We start from the raw sequence: 15,413 nt of genomic DNA, 5'->3' as shown, positions 1-15,413 counted from the left end.
GGCTTTTAATCCATTTATAAAAAAACAAATCTAAATATTATATCTAAAATGGTCCGGCCCACATGAAATCGAGTTTACGTTAAAGCGGCCCGCGAACCAACCGGAGTCTGACACCCCTGGTCTAAATAATGATTTTACAAAAAAGGGATCTTTTTTTTTTATTTACCGGTTTTTCTCACATATAAACCGTATTTGTAACCCCAAAAAATGGCTTATATGCGCACAAATTAGACTTGACATGCAAGAAATGGCAAAGTGATATAGATGAAACGCCATAACGCAAGACAATACGGCCGATACGGTAATTTTGTTCAAAATAGAGAAAAGATAAACAAATAAAACGTGTAACAAAATTAATTTTGATGTTTATGAATGAAATTCAAATGAAAAAATTAACCATATCTTGCATAAAACATGAAAAAACTCACTTGTTCCTGCCATTGCTTGCTCAGGGCGCCGCCATCTTCCCTAGGGATGACAAACTAGACCGCGAGAAAATACTGTAAATGTTCCAATTTAAATCTCATTACACTTAAATAATGTGACCGGACGTTTGGTCGACCGGACGTTTGGCCGACCGGACGTTTGGCCGACCGGACGTTTGGCCGACCGGACGTTTGGCCGACCGGACGTTTGGCCGACCGGACGTTTGGCCGACCGGACGTTTGGCCGACCGGACGTTTGATCGCCGGGTTCGCTTGCTGTCAAATTATGACATTTACTGTCATAATATGAGACTTTACTGTTGATATTTTAATATTAGATATTTAGATATTAAACTCTCTCTCTCTCATGATTATAATTTTAAGAGCTGGTTTCAACAGTAACAACCCGGCGACCAACCGTCTGTTCTACCAAACGTCCGTTCTACCAAACGTCCGCTCTACCAAACGTCCGTTCCACCAAACGTCCGCTCTACCAAACGTCCGTTCTACCAAACGTCCCTTCTACCAAACGTCCCTTCTACCAAACGTCCGAGTACCCTTAAATAATGACAATGAAGCATTCATGGGTGGCATAATAAAACAGAAATTTGCTCATCTCATTGCTTGCTAGGCGCTTCGGTTGGTTTTGCGTAAGCTCGTTAGCGCGGTTGATTGCAGTTCTTAGCCGCGGCTCAGGTTATTAACTCCATGAACGGGCGTCGGCTCGCCCGTGAGTCACATCGCCCGCCGTGGCTTTGAGCTAGCCGAGTTAAAATTACACGCGCACGTCGACCAGTGTGTTTCAGCACTTCTAAGGAGCTTTTTTACACCCCCACAAGCCCCGGACGTGACCCTGTCACACACACACAGAATGGGGCTGCCTAAGCAGATCGGATGCTGTGGATCAGTAAATCTGAGTGGCATGACCCTCTGAAATGAGAGAAGTGGACTTGCTCAAAAGTCATATCCTGCTAGTGTTTTACCGCGTGACCATGAGGAGATGGTTACGCGCGGGGGGGAAGGCGCTTCGCCCATGGTCGCGTCTTCTCAAACCTGAGTGATCTTTTATTTCCAGTGTTTTGTTTACATTGTTTGGATGGGTTTAGTTCTGGCAAAGTTCAAGAGCACATGAATGTTCTTGCTCTATAATTTGAAGTCTTTGATTTAAAACAGTCATTTTAGCCACATCAAATCCCTTAAGAATATTACAGATGGTAAATTTGGCCAAAGCTAACTGTTAAGTTAGATGAGAGACATGAAAACTATTATTATGTTTGCCATTATTTCCTTCATTTTTTGGAGGGGGTTGGTAGTTTTTATGCAACAGCATCTATAATTATGTTAGTATTAGCATTGGTGTCTTAGTTTCTTTCCCATAGAGGGTAATAAACTTCCTGAAAAACATCTATAAATCTAAATTAGTATTAATATAGCAGGTTTGAAAAATGAAATGGAATTTGTATCTCAGTTAACAAAAGTGTGTAATTCTATGGTGTGTTGGTTTATTTCCCATAGAGGGTAATAAACTTCCTGAAAAACAGCAATAATTCTAAATTAGTATTAAGATAGCAGGCGTTTGAAAAATGTAATTTGTATTTCAGTTCACAAAAGTGTGTAATTCTATGGTGTATGTTTATTTCCCATAGAGGGTAATAAACTTACTGAAAAACATATTTCCCATAGAGGGTAATAAACTTCCTGAAAAAACATCTATAATTCTAAATTAGTATTAAGATAGCAGGCGTTTGAAAAATGTAATTTGTATTTCAGTTCACAAAAGTGTGTAATTCTATGGTGTATGTTTATTTCCCATAGAGGGTAATAAACTTACTGAAAAACATATTTCCCATAGAGGGTAATAAACTTCCTGAAAAAACATCTATAATTCTAAATTAGTATTAAGATAGCAGGCGTTTGAAAAATGTAATTTGTATTTCAGTTCACTAAAGTGCAAAATACTGTTGGGTGTATTAGTTTATTTCCCATAGAAGGTAATAAACTTCCTGAAAAACAGCAATAATTCTAAATTAGTATTAAGATAGCAGGCGTTTGAAAAATGTAATTTGTATTTCAGTTCACAAAAGTGTAAAATTCTGTTGGGTGTATTAGTTTATTTCCCATAGAGGGTAATAAACTTATTTAAAACCATCTATAATTATATATTAGTATTAAGATAGCAGGCATTTGAAAAATGTAATTTGTATTTCAGTTCACAAAAGTGTGTAATTCTATGGTCTGTTGGTTTATTTCCCATAGAGGGTAATAAACTTCCTGAAAAACATCTATAATTCTAAATTAGTATTAAGATAGCAGGTGTTTGAAACATTTAATTTGTATTTCAGTTCACAAAAGTGCGTAATTCTATGGTGTGTTGATTTATTTCCCATAGAGGGTAATAAACTTCCTGAAAAACATCTATAATTCTAAATTAGTATTAAGATAGCAGGTGTTTGAAAAATTAATTTGTATTTCAGTTCACAAAAGTGTAAAATTCTGTGGTGTGTGTTAGTTTATTTCCCATAGAGGGTAATAAACTTACTGAAAAACATTTATAATTCTAAATTAGTATTAAGATAGCAGGCATTTAAAAAATGTAATTTGTATTTCAGTTCACAAAAGTGCAAAATTCTATGGTGTTAGTTTATTTCCCATAGAGGGTAATAAACTTCCCAAACATCATTCACATTGTATACTTTTTGAGGGACTGATCAAAATCTACCTAACAACAAATATTATTATATATTACCACTATTTGTGGTTTATGTTTCTCGCCATTTAGGGAGCGCCCATAGAACATGCTATCTTGCCGGTGAGTATTTTTATGACCCCCTTGCTAATAACCCTTCCACTGTTCCCCACGTTCTGACCCGGTATTGGCGTCGGCAGCATGCAGTTTGTGTCCCGTTTGTGTGTGTCCTGACGTAAAGCCACAAAACGAGTTGAGTTTCAGTTTGAAACATCTCAGGGCCATCTGCCGTTTTACTACCATCTTGTACCACCGGGTTCTAAAATTTTGGCGAGATAGCGGTCCTTTTAAGTGGATTACGTCCCCAGGTAGTCAATGCACGACCCGCCACTGGTTTTCGCATGTCAGTCCGAACCATGTCACGACAATTAGCTCGTTTCACGCTCAATCTCACCCTATTATGACTGACCCCGAGGTTCCGTGTGTGTACGGACGTCCGGTGTGTGTGTTCCTACGACGTGCGTAATTGAATTTCCACGCCAAGCGAAGCCGTCGCGGACCGGCGGGCCGCGAGATCGGGTTTCGCGCCTCCGTTTTTAAGAGTCTACCCGGTACTCTTCTTCAGGGCAAAGTGGCGCAGACGGCGTGCATGTCGGCGTGCAAGCACGTCTCCACGTCGCTACTGCAGCTGCTGCTCGACCCCGAGGTCAAACAAGTCTCCATGGGGGCGCTGCATCAGCTCAACGCCGACGTCGACGAGTGTGAAGGTAAGCGCCTTAAATTGGACTAAACCAGGGTTGGGCAAACTTTGACAGACGGGCCGGGTCAGCACAAGATACGATACATATAAAAAACTGCATCCGCTAACAGTACATATGAGACATAAACAGGAAAAAAAGGACTAAAGTATGAACATACTCATCACTCATCTGGGATTTATGGGGTGCTTTCTTGGTTTTCATCAGACTAAAGGTCTGTTCTCACACACATGTAGAGCCAAATAACACCAGAATCCTCTGTGCCATCTTCTGGATGTTTGGAAATTTGGCTGCACTTAATGAAGCAGGGACTTTCAGGGAGTTGAACCTCAATCAGTTCCAACTGCAACTCCTGTAGAACCGTTTCCGGGTCTTGTGAGAAAGGACATGACACCATCATGCAGGTCATCCAATGATTTCCTGTATTTTTTCACATGCGGGGGCCTCTTATAACGCAACCAGTGCGGGGAAATGAGCAAATGATTTGTCTGATATTTGCTTGAAAAATAAAAACAGCTTGGTTTTGAAGGCGGAAGGTTTGCTTGCATTTCATGCACAAACTGTTTTTTCTCTTGTAGCTTCACATTCAGTTCGTTCATTTATATCAGGATGTCCACAGTAAAAGTTAAATGTTCAGAAATGTGTCCATATTCTCAAGTAGCTCCCACACACATTTACATACTTTTACTAGGCTTGTGCGTCATCTATCAGGGAAACGAGGGTATTGCAGGGAAATGAATGAGGTCATTGATTTTTACTATAATTTGGACAACGTCGGCGGGCCGGATTAAAAAGCATAACGGGCCGTATATGGCCCGCGGGCCGTAGTTTGCCCATGTCTGGACTAAACGCTAGTAGCGGAATTTCGGTAGTAGTTGTCCTACGCTATCGCTATTAACGTTAGCCTGCTAACGATGCTACCGCGACAAACACTTAATGCAATTTTTTTTATCTCACTTGTTGCACATGTCGTTTGCTTTCCACCCATAGGGGGCGATGTGAAGCAACACATCCACTCCCTGCTGGGCCGAAAATCGGAACTTTTCCCCCCAAAGACACAATTTAAAATGGATTAAAAGGGGACAAAAGGGGCAACGCCATGAAAGGGGCTGAGGGAAAATAGGATTAAATGAATGAGGTGTGAGACGGAAAAAAAAAAAGACAAGTACAGCAGACAAAAGAGAGAAACACGCGGGAGGAACGAGGGGAATGAAAACCGGCGTGGACGTTGAAAAGGATGGATTAGAGGTGAACTTTGGCCTTCAAACGCACTTTAAGATGGCCGCCCGCCGCAGGAAGGAAGTGACAGACTAAGTGACGGGGAATAAGTTGAGTCGGCGGGGTCCGCGCTTGCCAGCGAGACCGCTTTTTTTGTGTGTCACGGGGTCACCGGAGATGGCAGGCGTGTAATCCGACCGCCATTTTGGGGCGAAAAGAAAAGCCTGGAAACCATGGTTACCCAATGTACAGTTATCTCAAAATTATTACGATTAAAGTACAAGTTAACAAACCCACCCAATGGCAATGGATTGGATGCCAACGAGTTCTGAATTGGAAGGTCCAACTTTCATTGCCGTTGACGACAACGGGCGTCCACTCCATCGGACATGGATGGGACGCCTAGCGCCGTCAACGAGGGACCAATCATTTTTTGCCGGCCGCCTCTCTCCTTCCCGGTGGGCTTGTTTGCCAAGTGACGCCAAGACCCCAGCACACATAGATACACACACATATACACACTCCCCTCTCTGACATGACTCGAACTGCCACCCCCTACCCCCAACCCGCACCCCCCCCTGGCCCGTCATTTGTCTGCCAATCTGTCCTGATGCATAGCGAATCTAACCAGGTCTTTTATTCTTGGTTTTTTTTCCCTCCCCCTCTCCTCCCCCTCTCTTCCCTCGCTCCGGGGGTGGACCGTTTGTGTTTTTCCCACAGGTTTTGCCAGAGCCGGCCCGGTCGCAGGCTTCCAGGGTGACACGTTGCTTCTGGCCTTCAGTGACTTGAGACAAGTAGGTCTTTGTCTACGTCGTAGGTCTTCTCCTTCGTTCCTCAACTATCCCCCCCCCCCCCTCCTCCTGCTTTCATCCTTTCCGCCCATCCTCCTTGGGCAAACGTCCTTCAGCACCCCCCCCACCCCTACGTAACCTTCTTGTTAATTTATTTTCGATACGCCACAAATATGTAATAGAAAGAAAATAGCGAGCTTAAATGTGCTATAAAATGACGACCATTTCAAACATAAAAATCACTGCAAATTATTGTTAGCACTCAAATTGAACATTTCATATTTGTTCCATGCGGTGTAACAATAGGACAAAATAGCATGCTAGTGTACTGCAAAAATCTGCATTCTGGGTTTGATACTTTTTGGAGTGGGCGGGGTCAAAGCAGAAGACTCATTGGGACCAATCGTATTTTTTTCGCCTATACGCCGTATTTGTTGCTAAAAAAATTGATGACTGAATCGAGGCTACGGCTTATACGCGCACAAATTAGACTTGACATGCACGAAACTGCAAGGTGAAAAAGACGAAACGCCATAACGCAAGACGGTACGGTAATTTATTCCAAAATGGAGAAAAGATAGTTTATGAATGAAATTCAAGCAAAAGAAAAAACTATCTTGCATAAAACGTGAAATAACTCACTTATGCCTGCCATTGCTTGCTCAGGGCGCCACCATCTTACCTAGGGATGACAAACCTGACCACTATTTACTACACTTCCTGGTTGTACTGCTCACCTGACTTCCTTTTTGAATTGTGAATCCGGGGGCGTCTTATACGAGAGGAAATCGTAAAATTCAACAATTTTAAGGCTTATACGCCGAGGTGGTCAATATGCGAGAAAATACGGTAAATATTTCAATTTAAATCTCAGTATACTTACATAATGACAATAAAAGCATTCAATTCAATTCATGGGTGGCATAAAACAATAGAAATTGGTTGTACTGCTCAAGTGACTGTTCGATGATTTCCCCTTCAAAGTAAGACATTAGTACTCCCTATTAAAACCATGAATATGGAGGTGAAAATTGGGAATCGGTGGCGGCTTATACTCGAGAAATTGTCAAATTCGACCATTTTAAGGCAATTTTTAGGGTGTGGCTTATATGTGGAGGCGGCTAATATGCGAGAAAATACGGTAATTGCGTGCAGGTCTATTTGGACATTTGTACTCCCTATTAAAATCATGAATATGGGGTGAAAATTGTGAATCTGGGGGCGGCTTCTACTCGAGAAATTGTAAAATTTGACAATTTTAAGGCAATTTTAAGGGTGCGACTTATATGCGGAGGTGGCTAATATGCGAGAACATAGCGTAATTTCTCCATTTGGCCTTTTCTCGAGTGGATTTCAATCCAAAAGAAGCTACGCAAGCTAATCGAGCTAACGTAGAGAGAACACGACGGTATGGTGACTGTTCTGTCTATCGCTGTCAACGGAGTTACCCGGCAGGAAGCGCGGCGGGTCGAAGAGAACCGCCGTTGGTGGTTTTTGGGGACTCCGGAGGGTGAGGTTAGGCCTGTGTGCGTTTGACAGCATTTGACGGATGGGCCGGCAGGACGGAGCGAGAAGGATGAATGAGGTGACGGACAGAGACGGATAGCCCTTTATCCCGCCTGTCACAATCCCGCTTTTCTCCCCGCCTCGCTTCTCTTTCTGCGCCTGTCGGGATGATGCAGTGCCTCGGCTTCATCCTCCTCTTCCTCATCTCGTCCCTCCGTCCGTCTCCTCGCTCGGCTTTCTTTTCCACGCCATTCTTATCATATCAAAGGGAGCTTTTCATACCTCGCGTGCGTCATGCGTCCGGCCGTCCTTTTTCACACGGGCATTCTTCGCCCAGCGTTCACACGGACTATCGTGCGCTCCGGCCCGATCGATCACGCTGACGGGTCGTTGTGTGGTCCCACGTTTCGTAGTTGATCAATTGGACTGATTCAATTCTCTTCTTGATTTGACCGGCGCCCAAAAACGGCAGCGAAATTGCATTAAAACGTGCAAAAGTCATGACGATTTAGTATTAAATCGAATATTCCCCATCAATGTCCATTTTGTTTGATCAAAACGACACCTGAGTTTGTCATATTTTAATTACGGTCCCAATTTTGGATGGCAATGACGCCATCATTCGTGCCATTGCGAGGGGGCGGAGCTATAACACATGAGGTTCGCCGAGTACATAACCTAAAATTTTTTTTTAAAACAGTTATTCCAATTAAAACAATGCCTTGGGTAACACCCACTTTTTTGGGTCCAACAATTCTGGTGATGTCACAACCAGAATTGATCCCATCAATTTGCGAGAGGGGCGGAGCTATAACACATGAGGTTCACCGAGTACATAACCTAAAAAAAAATTAAAACAGTTATTCCATCTAAAACAATGCCTTAGGTATAACACCCACTTTTTGGGGGTCCAACAATTCTGGTTGTGATGTCACAACCAGAATTGATCCCATCAATTTGCGAGGGGGGCGGAGCTATAACACGAGGTTCGCCGAGTACATAACCTAAAAAAAAAAAAAACAGTTATTCTGTCTAAAACAATGCCTTAGGTAACACCCACTTTTTTAGGGTCCAACAATTCTGGTTGTGATGTCACAACCAGAATTGATCCCATTAATTTGCGAGGGGGGCGGAGCTATAACACACGAGGTTCGCCGAGTACATAACCCCCCCCAAAAATTAAAACATATTATTCCGTCTAAAACAATGCCTTAGGTATAACACCCACTTTTTGGGGGTCCAACAATTCTGGTTGTGATGTCACACCCAGAATTAATTCCATCAATTTGCGAGGGGGGCGGAGCTATAACACAAGGTTCGCCGAGTACATAACCTAAAAAAAAATAAAACTGTTATTCTGTCTAAAACAATGCCTTAGGTAACACTCGCTTTTTTGGGGTCCAACAATTCTGGTTGTGATGTCACAACCAGAATTGATCCCATCAATTTGCGAGGAAAACGCATGCAAATCCTTCGCCGTTTTCACTTTCTGGTCCGAATGCGAAAACGACAACAAAAACCGACCCCGGCCCGGTTCTGTATGCGTCGAGATGCTGATGGCGGGTGAAAGCGTCCAGTCAGGTGAAAGTGATACGTACAGGGTGGTCTTTCGACCTCGCTCCCCCTCGCTCTCCTCGGGAGGCCGACACTTCCCTTCAAGCGTGTGAGCGCTCGCATGGGGTGGGTGGGTGAAGGGGCTTCAATAGTTCGGGTGAAAAAGGCCGAAAAGGGAGGATGAGCGGCAGACGGACGTGTAAATGCCACGCCACCAACGTGACCGCGTTGACAATCAAAAAGTAGCGCAATTTTGATGGGACACACAAAAGCCTTGATGTGCCCCCAATACCGTATTTTCTCGCATATACGCCATATTTGTCGCTAAAAAATGATGAATGAATTGAGGGTACGGCTTATATACGCACAAATTAGACTTGACATGCACGAAACGCCATAACGCAAAACAATACGGCTGATATGAACATTTCAAAATAAAGAATATGAAAAGATAAAATGCTAAACAAAATGTATTTTGACGTCAAGAAAAAAAATACCGTATTTTCACGACTATACGTCGCATCGTATTTTTAGCCGTAGTGTCAATAATGAGTGCTATTTCTGTATTTTACACACACAAAGGACGCACCGTTTTTATAGACGCAGCCAGGCATGGCAAAACATACACCATCTTAAACATACACACTACACCCACACGCTAAAAACACGTTTTTAAAAAGGCAACGGAAGCAAAACTGAGTTCGGTTGTACTTTATTTAGCCATTTTACAACTTACTCACGTCATCATCACCCACAAATCCATCAAAGTCCTCATTTTCTGTGTCCGAATTGAACAATTGTCCAAATGAGTCATTGAAAACGCTGAGTTTTATACGTTCGTCCAGGCGGCCACAATCCATTCGCAAATAGTAGCTAGCTAGTAGCTAGCGTAACTTTTCCAATGGTGCTTTCCATGCTTTGTCAAGCTGTATTGATGTCGATGTATACAGGCCAAAATCCATTCACAAATAGTAGCTAGCTGGTAGCTAGCGTAACTTTTCCAATGGTGCTTTCCATGCTTTGTCAAGCTGTGTTGATATCGATGTATACAGGCCACAATCCATTTGCAAATAGTAGCTAGCTAGTAGCTAGCTAGTAGCTAGCGTAACTTTTCCAATGGTGCTTTCCATGCTTCGTCAAGCTGTATTGATGTCGATGTATACAGGCCACAATCCATTGGGTGTATTGACAAAGATCTACTACATATCCTAGCTGTCACTGCGCAGTACTTTGTCTACGGGAAAATAGTAGAGTCGGTGTACCCTATCAACTGATTCATTTTATTTTATCGTGATAACAATTTTAGTATTGGTCCATATATAAAGCGCACTGGATTATAAGGCGCGCTGTCTATTTTGGAGAAGATTTAAGACTTTTATGTGCGCCTTATAGTCGTGAAAATATGGTACTCGTATCTTGCATAAAACGTGAAAAACAGCAACAGCCTGATTCATACAGTATCTCAGAAATACCATGTGCAATGATTTTTCTTAAGATTTTCCCTTCAAAATAAGACATTAGTACTCCCTATTAAAACCACGAATATGGAGGTGAAAATTATGAATCAAGGGGCGGCTTATACGAGAGAAATTGTCAAATTCAACCATTTTAAGGCAATTTTAAGGGTACGGCTTATACGCGAAAAAATACAGTATTTCCATTTCGCTTGGTACATTCACTGTCAATCAAAAGTTTTCATGTAAAAGGTCATAGGTCAATTTAAGTTCACCCGCACAGTGGCCTAAAAACACAGCGCGAAATGCTGAGTTGACTATCATATTTGAGAGTAAGCGCTACTTTTATCTCGGGTTGAAGGGCGATGAAATGAGGGTCAGGGGTGCCACGGAGGGGGGGACGCTGTCTTAAGAGCCGAGCAAACGGTCTTATCTGATGAGTGTGAGCGTGTACGGCACCCCCGCGGTCCACCCAAACGACGACGGAAAGTAAAAGCGCGCTTATCTGCGGGATTTATGAGTTCAAGCTCGTGTTGGTGTGGGAGAGGTCGGCGAGCGTTCCTCTCGACCCCCGCCTCAACTTCCTGCCCCGTCTGTGGCCGGGCCTTATCGCCGTGACGACGGGTCAGCCAGTGGTCATGACAACAGCGTCGGACCGGGCGGCCGAGCCGATAACACCTGCGCTCGCCAGTTTCCTGTTTGCACAACAGCGGACATCTTTGTGGGCTTGTCCGCCGTGTATTTCTAATTCAATTTATGGAATAAGGTTAAAGGGGTTGGATGTGAACTACTGTTTGGAATGGCCATTTGACAAAAGTCGTAAAACTGAAAATCTAGTTCAATGGCAGCCAACATTACGTGTTTTTAAAATCTTAGTATTTTTAAGAAAGTCAGTCACCACCGCAAATCTTTTTACTGAGTTCGGGTTCAGGTTCAACCAGCTGTTTTAAATGGTATATATATTGTTGTTGGATTAATCAATGTTTTGGCTTTATTTCTTTATAGGGCAAGTCACTTTTTGCCACAAAAAACAAACATTATAGAGACCATATTTTGGATAATATAGGTCACGATATTTACATTCAGTATGATATATATGTATGTATCTATCAATATATATATATGTGTGTATGTGTATAAATATACATACATATATATATGTATATATATATATATATATACGTATACATATCAATCAATCAAAAGCCTTATATATACACACATATATATGTATATATATGTATATACATATATATATTTGTATATATATACACACATATATGTGTGTATATATAAGGCTTTTGATTGATATGTATACGTATATATATATATATATATATATATATATATATATATATATATATATATATATATGTGTATATTTATACACACACACATATATATATTGATAGATACATATATATATATATATATATTTGTGTATATATATATATATTTGTATATGTATATATATATATTTGTGTATATATATATATGTATATGTATATATATATATATATATTTGTATATATATATATATATGTATATATGTATGTGTATATATATGTATGTGTATATATGTATGTGTATATATGTATGTGTATATATGTATGTGTATATATATGTATGTGTCTATATGTGTGTGTATATATATGTATATGTCTATATGTGTCTATATATACTATGTATATATATATGTATGTATGTGTATATATATATGTATGTGTGTATATATATATATGCATGTGTATATATGTGTGTATATGTGTGTGTATGTATGTATATATATATATATACACATACATATATATACCTCTATATATACATATACACGTGTATATATATGCATATATATATACATACATATATTCATATACACACATATATATACCTCTATATATACATATACACATGTATATATATATATACATATACACATACATATATATGCATATATATATATATACATATGTTGTATATATACATATAGGCATATACAGTGTTTGTATTTCAAAATTATGACTTGTTAATTTAAACGTACTTTGTTGAGCAAATATAATTACGTATTAGAATGTAGTACTTAACTTACTGCCTAACTTACTTCAACGACATTCGACCAAATGATTTACACTGCAAGAATCAGCCTCAACACAATTGCATTGCAATGACAAAAAGTGTAGAACATTTTTTTTTCCATATATGGACCACCCCCCCAAAAAAATCCATCTAACCCATTCAGTTTCGAAAAAAAAAAAACAACAGCGGTCCGTAAGTTGCGCCTCTCCCCCACGCCGCCGTCTGGCGGAACTTTTCTGGTCGCGCCGGCCCGACGCCGCGCGCTTCGCCCGCTCAAAGGCGCTGGCGGCTGTTGTCCAAGTGGCTTTGTGTATTTCCACTCTTTTCCGCGGCTCCCTTCCCCCAACATGTGGTTTCGCTCGCCATCCCTCTGCATCCCCCTCGTCCTCTCTCATCCCTCTCTCACATATGGTTTCTCTCTTGTGTGTTTGGTGTTACCCAGAGTTCACTGGGGCTCCCGGCTCGCGTGTTCTCGGAGGCAGCCATCGGTGGAGGGTGGAGGGGTTCGCGTTAGTGGCGGGTTATGCAACACTTTGAGATGTGGGTCATCATGTCGCCTTGTTTTTTTTTTTTAGATCCTGGAGCTCTTCACCCAATGGGACTGGTCCGCCTACCTGGCCGACTACGGAAAAGCTAGCTGCAAGTATCTGCGCGTCAACCCGCACGCCGCGCTCGCCCTGCTGGAGAAGTGAGTGAACCGGCGAGGGCGAGACGTCTTCGCTCTCGGCGGTTCTCAGTGTCTTTCTTTCCCTTTTTCTTTTCTTTCCTTATGTTTGTTCGTCGCGTGCCGACAGGTTGTCCGAGCCGTGAGTATTGTTTTCGGCACGGGCCGGCGACCTAGCGCCGGCGTAACGTTGACGTGTTTGTTAACAACGCTCTCGCTTGTTCACTTGTTTGTCTTGGGAGGTCAAATACGAGTGGAACACAAAAAAAACGCATCACACACTGAAAAAAATACATTTTTCGGATGGTAAAATCGCACTTTGGTATCAGTGGGCTTTTTATTTTAGGGCCTTAATCGTTATTTTTTATAGTGTTGCACATAATATAACTAATATTATGTTAATCATTTTTATTTTGGTTTATTCAATTAACAGAATTGTTCATTTAACATTTTTGCAGTCTAATACTGTCTTGCAACCAAAACTGATACTTGAAAAACGGCTTTAATAAACACTGATAACGAATCCTATATCCGGATAATGCTAACACAGTGCAATCACAACAACAATAAAATGTTGAACATCAGTATAAATACAAAAAAATGTATACAGTATCTCAGAAAGAGCACGTGCAATGATTTTTCTTAAGATTTTCCCTTCAAAATAAGATATTAGTACTCCCTATTAAAACCATGAATATGGCGGTGAAAATTGCGCATCAAGGGGCGGCTTATACGCGAGAAATTGTCAAATTCAACCATTTTAAGGGTGCGGCTTATACGCGAGAAAATACGGTATTAGACAAAAATTCCGAATTTGTACTCCCTATTAAAACCATGAATATGGAGGTGAAAATTGTGAATCAAGGTGCAGCTTATACGCGAGAAATTGTAAAATTCAACCATTTTATGGCAATTTTAAGGGTACAGCTTATACGCGGAGGCGGCTTATATGCGAGAAAATACGGTATTTCCTTTTTGCTTGGTACATTCACTGTCAGTCAAAAGTATTCATGTAAAAGGTCATAGGTCAATTTAAGTTCACCCACACAGTGGGCTAAAAACGCTAATACATCGCAATCACAACAAAAAAATGGTGAACATCAAATATAAATGAGCATTTTCGGTATATTCCACTAAGGAAACTCCTCCCCAAACTGTTCTAATGTAGTAGTAAAAACTATGAAAAAAGTGGATATGGATATCTATTTCAAAATAAAGAAAAGATAAAACGCGAAACAAAAAGTATTTTGGCGTCAAGACAAAAAATACACGTATCTTGCATAAAACGTGAAAAACAACAACAGCCTGATTTATACAGTATCTCAGAAATAGCACATGCAATGATTTTTCTTAAGATTTGCCCTTCAAAATAAGACATTAGTACTCCCTATTAAAACCACGAATATGGAAATGAAAATTGTGAATCAAGGGGCGGCTTACACGAGAGAAATTGTAAAATTCAACCATCTTAAGGCAATTTTAAGGGTGCGGCTTATACGCGGAGGCGGCTTATATGCGAGAAAATACGGTATTAGACAAAAATTCCAAATTTGTACTCCCTATTAAAACCATGAATATGGCGGTGAAAATTGTGAACCAAGGGGCGGCTTATACGCGAGAAATTTTAAAATTTAACAATTTTAAGGCAATTTTAAGGGTGCGGCTTATATGCGAGAAAATACGGTATTTGCTTTTCGGTTGGTACAATCCCTGTCAATCAAAAGTTTTCATGTAAAAGGTCATAGGTCAATTTAAGTTCACCCGCACTGGGCTAAAAACGCTAACACATTGCAATCACAACAATAAAATGAACATCAAATATAAATGAGCATCTCAACCTAAAATAAATATATCGAACAATATTTTTTTGTATATCCCCACTAAGGAAACTCCTCCCCAAACTATTCTAATGTCAAAGTAAAAACTATGCAAAAAAAGTGCGATCTATAATCCGGAAAATAGCGCCACTCACCGCTCACGCTAACCGGCCAATTGCAGGAGTTTGTTCAAATAGCGTGGGTCGTTTCCATGACGAGTAATTGACGTTTTTTTTGCAGGTTACGCGAGAGCAGCCGGAAGAACGTGGTCTTCGCGCAGTTCCGAAAGACGGAACGCGACAGGCAGAAGCTCATCGACGCCGTGGTCCGGCAGCTGCGCAACCTCATCGCGCAACACCACGCCTGAACGGACCCCCCCATCGGACCCCCCATCTATGCAGACACTGACTAGCCGCACTAACTGGCTTCTTTTCACTTCACAATAAAAGTTCTAATCCACCTGC

At 41.1% G+C, this 15,413-nt stretch overlaps 1 protein-coding gene and 1 long non-coding RNA gene across 3 annotated transcripts in view; one reads left to right on the top strand and one right to left on the bottom strand.

Moving 5' to 3' along the window:
- LOC144065312 (uncharacterized) overlaps positions 1 to 15,413 on the bottom strand; it is an 80,381-nt gene that overhangs the window by 8,170 nt on the left and 56,798 nt on the right. The gene's annotated exons all lie outside the window — the stretch shown is intronic.
- Positions 1 to 15,413, top strand: part of exoc6b (exocyst complex component 6B) — a 26,616-nt gene extending 11,203 nt beyond the window's left edge. The window contains exons 19-22 of the mRNA XM_077588033.1: positions 3,737 to 3,878; positions 5,808 to 5,881; positions 13,044 to 13,156; positions 15,190 to 15,413. Coding sequence (XP_077444159.1) covers positions 3,737 to 3,878; positions 5,808 to 5,881; positions 13,044 to 13,156; positions 15,190 to 15,316 — 456 coding nt within the window. The 3' untranslated portion in view covers positions 15,317 to 15,413. The remainder of the gene's footprint in view (positions 1 to 3,736; positions 3,879 to 5,807; positions 5,882 to 13,043; positions 13,157 to 15,189) is intronic.

Source organism: Stigmatopora argus, chromosome 20 (genome assembly GCF_051989625.1).
Source record: "Stigmatopora argus isolate UIUO_Sarg chromosome 20, RoL_Sarg_1.0, whole genome shotgun sequence".
Lineage (NCBI taxonomy): Eukaryota > Metazoa > Chordata > Actinopteri > Syngnathiformes > Syngnathidae > Stigmatopora > Stigmatopora argus.
Note: the sequence above shows the minus strand (reverse complement) of the source record. Positions and strands in the feature narration are given on the sequence as shown.